Source organism: Rhincodon typus, chromosome 25 (genome assembly GCF_021869965.1).
Source record: "Rhincodon typus isolate 14 chromosome 25, sRhiTyp1.1, whole genome shotgun sequence".
Taxonomy (NCBI): Eukaryota; Metazoa; Chordata; class Chondrichthyes; order Orectolobiformes; family Rhincodontidae; genus Rhincodon; species Rhincodon typus.
Window position 1 is genome coordinate 43,826,518 of NC_063356.1, and position 7,657 is coordinate 43,834,174.

General features: G+C 45.0%; 1 protein-coding gene across 1 annotated transcript in view; it reads right to left on the reverse strand.

Annotated features, from left to right (window-relative positions):
* Positions 1-7,657, reverse strand: part of LOC109922317 (voltage-dependent L-type calcium channel subunit alpha-1S-like) — a 139,287-nt gene that overhangs the window by 69,212 nt on the left and 62,418 nt on the right. The window contains exons 17-19 of the mRNA XM_048611855.1: positions 6,648-6,780; positions 5,142-5,274; positions 4,916-4,975 (exon numbers count right to left, since the gene is read on the reverse strand). Of these exons, the coding sequence (XP_048467812.1) occupies positions 4,916-4,975; positions 5,142-5,274; positions 6,648-6,780 (326 nt within the window). The remainder of the gene's footprint in view (positions 1-4,915; positions 4,976-5,141; positions 5,275-6,647; positions 6,781-7,657) is intronic.

Consider the following 7,657-nt stretch of genomic DNA (forward strand, 5'->3'; position numbering starts at 1 on the left):
CCGCGATTTCCCCAGGTCTATCCCACCGCGATTTCCCCAAGTCTATCGCACCGCGGCTTCCCCAGGTCTATCGCACCACGGCTTCCCCAGGTCTATCCCACTGCGATTTCCCCAGGTCTATCCCACCGCAGCTTGCCCAGGTCTATCCCACCGCGAGTTCCCCAAGTCTATCCCACCGCGGCTTCCCCAGGTCTATCCCAACACGGCTTCCCCAGGTCTATCCCACCGCGGCTTCCCCAGGTCTATCCCACCACGACTTCCCAAGGTCTATCCCACTGCAGCTTCCCCAGGTCTATCCCACTGCAGCTTTCCCAGGTCTATCCCACCGTGGCTTCCCCAGGTCTATCCCACCGCGGCTTCCCCAGGTCTTTCTCACTGTGGCTTCTCCAGGTCTTTCCCACTGCCTCTCAAGAAATGATCAAGGACAAGGTAATATAAATCTAAAAGAAAGAAGTCACAGCAATTGTAAAGGGGGTTTTTGAACTGGGTTTCTGGGGCTATCTGTCTACAGATCTTTGAAGGGGCAGGACAAGTTCACCTGACTCACTAGTATCTTTTCTGGAAGAAAATCTCCCATCCTTACCTGCTCTGGCCTACATGTGACTCTAGACCCACAGCAATGTGGATGTGTGAATAACTGGTGGCTTTTCGTCAGTGACACCAACATCCCATAAACATATAAAAAAAAGGGTAAAGTGGTAACAGCCTCAAAAACTGTTTTGTTTTTCAATGTTCTGTTCAATCTTCTGTCTTTGTGCAATCAATGTTTTTTCAGGTTGATACTACTTCTAACATTTATAGTTAACCACAGATAGTGGGTCTGCCCCTTGGATTTTTTTTTTCTTACCCACTGTAATGTATTTATTCTGTATATTCTGAAATGTGCCCTTATGTGTCTGCTGCTGCATCTCCAATATCCTGTCATTTGATGTAATTTATCAATGCACTCTAGCCAGTTCGACTTTCATGTCCTCATAACTGACCTTATTTACATTTTTGAAAATTGTCTCGAACTCACTCCTTTGTACCTCAAAATGTATGCAAAATTCAGTTACATTACAGTCACTACCACCTGGGGAACCTTCATCATGAGATCAATAACAATTCCAATTTCTACCCAGCCCTCAATTTCACCTGGTCCATCTCTGACCCCTCCCTACCCTCCCTCAAAATAGGCATCTCTGTTTCCATTTCTGGTGATAAGCTGGCCACTAATATCCACAACAAACCTACCAACTCCCATAGTCCACTCTTCCTTCACTCCCAACAAGCTCTCACAGCCCCACGGCACCTTCCCCTGCAACCACTGAAGGTGTAACACCTGCCCATTTACCTCTTCCCTCCCCTGTATCCAAGGGCCCAAACATACCTTCCAGGTGAAGCAGCGCTTTACCTGCACTTCCCACAATCTAGTTACTGCATTCGCTGCTCACAATGTGGTCTCCTCTACATTGGGGAAACAGCGTGTAGACTGGGTGACTGCTTTTCAGAACACGTATGTTCTGTATGCAAAACAGACCTTGAGCTTCCAGTTGCCTGCCACTCCAACATGCCACTCTGTTCCCTGGCCAACATCTCTGTCTCAGGTTTGCTGCAGGGTTCCAGCGAAGCTCAGTGCAAGCTGGAAGAACAACACCTCATTTTCCGCTTGGGGACCCTGCAGCCTGCTGGACTCAATAGAGTACAACAACTTTAGGGATTGAGTTCCCCTATGCCTCACCCCAACCTCCACACACCAGGCCTTGTTATCACATAGACAGCTATTACACACAACCCATCGTTAGCCATTGATAGTCCCCATTAACAGCTATTCACCATCCTAGCCAGACTGTTATCCACTCTTTTGTCTGTCCAACTGTCCTCTCTCTTTGGGCTCTATCCCCACCTATCATTTATTCCTTAGCCCCTCCACTCACCTTATCTTCTGCATATAAATTTACATTTTCCTTGCTACCATCAGTTCTGAGGAAGGGTCATTTAATCCGAAACGTTAACTCTGATTTGTCTCCACAGATGCTGCCAGAACTGCTGAGCTTTTTCAGCAATTTCAGTTTTTGTACCAGTTCTAGTATAGGCTGCTCTCCGGTTAGCTCCAGAATGTGCTGTCCAGAATGTGCTGTTTTAAGAAACTCTCCTGAAAACATTCTATGAGCTCATTTCGGCTACTTTTGCCCATCTGTCTTCTCCAGTTGATGTGTGGATTAAAATTTCCTGTGATTATCACCATGCCTTTCTGGGAAACTCTCATTATTTCTTCCTTCATATGCCACCCTGTATGCTTACCTGTTAGGTGCCTTTCACACTACTCCCACAAAGTGACTTCCAGCTTTTAGAATTTCTAATTTCTACCTAAACTATCTGCCCTCTGTGTTGGGCTAACACCATGAACTGACAGAGCCAACCTCCAATTTTCCTCCTTCCCTGTCATTCCAAACTTCAAGGTTCAGGTCGCAATTAATGTCATTGTGCAGCCACATCTCAGTAATAGTCACCACACTCATTCTTTGGGTGGCAGGATTGACATGTGAAGAGAGACTGGATCTTTTAGCATTATATTTACTGGAGTTAGGAGAGTGAGAGGTGAACTCATAGAAACCTATCAAATGCAAGAGACTTAAATTTTATCCTTTTATTCCCGTTGTAAACTTTAACTGTTGGTTCATTCTTAGATTCATGGTCTGTATCCTCTCGCATCACACAGTACGTTTATCATTTTCCGCATGAATATCTTTCTCTTTGGCCTTAATTTTACTCTTTGACTTTCCACGAATTCTCAAATTTGGTGCCGCGGTCACACTATTTAAACTTCTCTACTTCTTTAGTTATGTGGCTGGTAAGAACACAATGCCCTATTCCGTTCAGATGGCGATCGCCCTGTTGATACATATATCATGTTCCCAGTACTGATACCAGAGTTCCACAAACTGGAACCCAGTTCTCCCACACCAGTCTTTGAGCTACGTATTCATCTCCTCAATCTTCTTTGTCCTAAGCCAATTTGCAGTTTGTTTGGATATCAATGCAGAAATCACGTCCTTTTGAGGTTCTCTTTCTTAAAAAAAATTGAAACTAGTTTTCCTGCAGCTGGTCAGACCTAAAACATGGCATCTGAACAGAAGAATCTCAATGTGGATCAGGGTATGGGCCATTTGATGAGTGATATAGTTTGATGGGGAAGGGAAGGAGTTACACTTTTGTTACTTCTACTCATTCGCCCCTTTGGATCTGGGTTTTATCCACCACACGGTCAAACATGAGCAGTTTGGTGAATACATACCAGCCCGGTTAAAAAGATCTATTCTATTCTTAAGGTTTAAATTAGTAGATGAACTGGTGGTAAGTTAAGGAAATCTAACAAAAGGTAAACAAAGAAGGGAATGAATGATTGAAGTAATTACCTAAAACTTGTTAAGAATGGCAGGACAAGTGATGTGATCCAGGGCAAGAACATCAGCAGTTGCTTGAGCAGCTTCAGCTCAGAGTTTATGGACTGGGGATGTGGACACAGAGAGTGGGATGTTAACACAAACAAAGTGGAGTATGGACACAGTTAAAGTGAGATGTGGTCACTGATAGAGTGCGATGCAGTCAGAGAGTGGGGTGTGTACACAGACGGAGTGGGTGTGTACACAGACGGAGTGGGGTGCGGACACAGACGGAGTGGGGTGCGGACACAGACGGAGTGGGGTGCGGACACAGACGGAGTGGGGAGTATAGACTGACGGAATGGGGTCCGCAAAATCCCCAAGTTTGCAGATGTTACCAAGTTGGGTGGGAGGGTGAACTGTGACGAGCATGCAGAGATCCTTCAGCATGATCTGGACAGGTTGGGTGAGTGGGCAAATCAGTGGCAGATGCAGTATAATTTGGATAAGTGTGAGGTTATTCACTTTGGAAGCAAAAACAAGAAGGCAGATTACTACCTGAATAGCTGTAAATTGGGAGACGGGGAGTATGCAGTGGGACCTGGGTGGCACCAGTTGCTGAAGGTAAGCATGCAGGTGCAGCAGGCAGTAAAGAAGGCAAATGGTATGTTGGCCTTCATTTGAGAGAGGTTTCGAGTACAGGAGCAGGGATGTGTATTTGTAGTTATACAGGGCCTTGGTGAAACCACACCTGGAATATTGTGTGCAATTTTGGTATCCCTTTCTGAGGAAGAATGCTCTTGCTCTCGAGGGAGTCCACGAAGGTTTCCCAGGCTGATTCTGGGGATGGTGGGACTGATGTATGAAGAGAGATTGACTAGGTTGGGATTGTTTTCACTAGAGTTCAGACAAGTGAGGGAGGAATCTCATAGAGACTTATAAAATTGTAATGGGGTTGGACAGGGTAGATGCACAGAGGATGTTCCCGATGGTGGGTGTGTCCAGAACCAGGGGTCACAGTCTGAGGATTCGGGGTAAACCATTTAGGATGGAGATGAGGAGACATTTCTTCACCCAAAGAGTGGTGAGCCTGTGGAATTCATTACCACAGGAAGTAGTTGATGCCAAAACAGTGAATGTATTCAAGCGGCGGCTAGATATAGCACTTGGGACGAATGGGATCAAAGGTTATGGGGACAAAGAAGGCTACTGAGTTGGACGATCAGCCATGAACGTGAAGAATGGCAGAGTAGGCTTGGAGAGGTCAAATGGCCTTCTCCTGCTCCTATCTTCTATGTTTCTATGTTTCTATGCTTCTATGCTTCTATGCTTCTATGCTTCTATGCATGGACACTGACAGAGTGGGGTGTGGATGCAGACGGTGTGGTCACAGATGGAGTGTGCTGTAGACACATCTTGTGGACTCAGATGGACTGAGGTGTGGACACAGACGGACTGAGGTGTGGACACAGATGGAAGACAGAGGGAGAGAGACAGAAAAGGACAGTCAAACAGGAGCATGAGTGATATTGCATTACATAAAGCATTACCTTCAAAATAATCTCCATGGTGAAGATGGCAGTAAAAGCAATATCAAAATAGGCAAGGATCTGGAAAGTAAATACAAAGAGCAGCTGTTGGATGATTCTTTAGGTAACTGATAGGGAAATGTAAAAATGTTGAAAATGAAAGGTACACAGCACAAGATCCAAACACAACAGTAACATATCAGAGACAAAGACTGCATCCCCCCAGTCCAGGAACAGAGTAACAGACTACCTGGTTGCGGAAGGAATCTGCTCGAATGGGGTCTTCTGCAGCAAGTGAGATACTACTCAACAGGATAAAGAGAAGGATGAAGTTTGTAAAGGTGGTTGCATTTACGATCCTGTGGCACAACTTGCGTAATCTGGAAAAGACAGAATGGGGGTAGTCCATGAACAAGAAGAGACCACAGTCCATAGACCATAAGTTATAGAAGCAGCATTAGGCCATTCGGTACACCGGGTCTGCCCCAGCATTCGATCACAGCTGACATGTTTCTCAACCCCATTTTCCTGCTTTCTCCCTGTAACCCTTGATCCGCTTACTAATCAAGAACCTATCTATCTCTGTCTTAAATACACTCAATGTATTTAAGTGCCTCCACAGCCCTCTGCAGCAATGAGTTCCACAAATCAACCACTCTCTGGCTGAAGAAATTCCTCCTCATCTCAGTTCTAAAGTGTCATCCCTTCATTATGAGGCTCTGCTCTCGGGCCTTAGTCTCTCCAATTCCATCTTCTTCTCATTTGATAAACCCTTCATCACCAGGATCATTCTTGTAAATGTCCTCTAGAGCCCCTCTAACACCAGCACATCCTTCCTTAAATACAGGGCCCTAAACTGTTCATGATATTCCAAATGCAGTCTAACATCAGACCCTTACACAGCCTCAGCAGTACATCTCTGTTCTTGTATTCTAGCCCTCTCGAAATGAATGCTAACATTGCATTTGCCTTCCTAATTGCCAACTGAACCTGCATGTTAACCTTAAGAGAATCTTGAACTAAGACTCCCAAGTCCCTTTGTGCTTCAAACATCTGAAGCCTTTCCCCATTTAGAAAATAGTCTATTCTTCTAGTCTTCCTACCAAGGTGCATAACCTTCCACAATGAATTCCATCTGCCACTTCTTTACCCACTCTCCTAGCCTGTCCAAGTCCTTCTGCAGACTCCCCACTTCCTCAACACTACCTGTCCCTCCACCTATCTTTGTGTCATTTGCAAACTTTGCAACAATGCCCTCAGTTCCTTCATCTGGATCATTAAATGTATAAGGTGAATAGCTGTGGTCCCAAAACCCAAAGGGTTATATCCTGTGAAGTGGAACAGCAACTTCAGAACAGCAAAAGGGGAGGCAGCTGTAGATTTTCACCTTTGAAGACATCAGGTGGAACAGAAACAAAAACAGAAGTTGCTGGAAAAGCTCAGCAGGTCTGGCAGCATCTGTGAAGAAAAAGATCAGAGTTAACGTTTCGGGTCCGGTAACCCTTCCTCACAGATTCTGCCAGACCTGCTGAGCTTTTCCAGCAGCTTCTGTTTTTGTTCCTGATTTACAGCGTCCGCAGTTCTTTCAGTTTTTATTTAGGTGGAATAGAATGCTGTTGTTCTGGATCACAAGTGCTTACAATTGTGGGGCTGGCTTTCTGAGGCTCCACCTGTGCTCTCAGAAACATAGAAACAGTGTCACAGCACACAGGAAAGCCGTTTGCACTAGCCCATTCCACCAAAATTCACCTACTTGTTTGTCGGGCTGAAGATAAAGAAGGAGCTGGCATTGGGCATGGGGACTGCCTTCTCTTTCAGCTGGAGCTCAGCAAGAGGACGAGGACGGGGGCTCAGGGGGAATTCAGGCTCCTCTTCCTCATCATCACCTGCAGAGAACACAGAAAGTATTATTTAAATGGAGAAACACTGCAGAAAACTGCAACACAAAGGGACTGGAGGAACTTGTGCACAAACATAGAGAGCTAGCACCCAGCTGCAGCAGTTAATTGGGAAGGCTAATGGACTGTTGGCCTTTATTTCAACCGTGTTGGAGTATAACAGCAGGGAAGTCTCACTGCAACTGTGCAAGGTTCTGGTAAAACCACACTGCAGTACTGTGAGCAGTTTTGGTCCCTTATTTAAGGAAATGCATCATTTCACTGGAGGCAGTTCACAGAAGATTCACTAAGATGATCCTTGGGATGGAGATATTATCTATTGAGCAACGGTTTAACAGGTTGGGACTCTACTCACTGGAGTTTAGAAAAATGAGAGGTGATCTCATTGAAACATATTAGATTCTTAATGGGCTTGACAGGGTAAATGCTGAGAGTATGTTTCCCGTCATAGGACAGTTTAGGACCAGAAGGCATAGTCTCAGAATAGAAGAGCACCAATTTAAGACTGAGACAAGCAGGAATTTCTTCTCTTAGTGTGTTGACAGTCTTGGAATTCCTTGCCACAAACAGCTCTGGGAGCAAAGTCGTTACATATATTTAAGGCTAAATTAAATAGATTCTTTATCTGAATACGTCACCTAGCATGGTAACGAAACATCTGCAAATCAACAAACCAGCTCGGCGAGCCAACCAACTACATCATAATTAAAATCTCCATGGCAGGCAACATCCTTGTAAATCTCTCCTCTGTACATACTCTAGTGTATCCACACCTTTCCTATAGTGTGACCAGAACTGCACATAGCAATGTTGCTGTGACCTAACTAGTGTTGCATTGAGTTCCAGTATAATCCTACCAACTCTT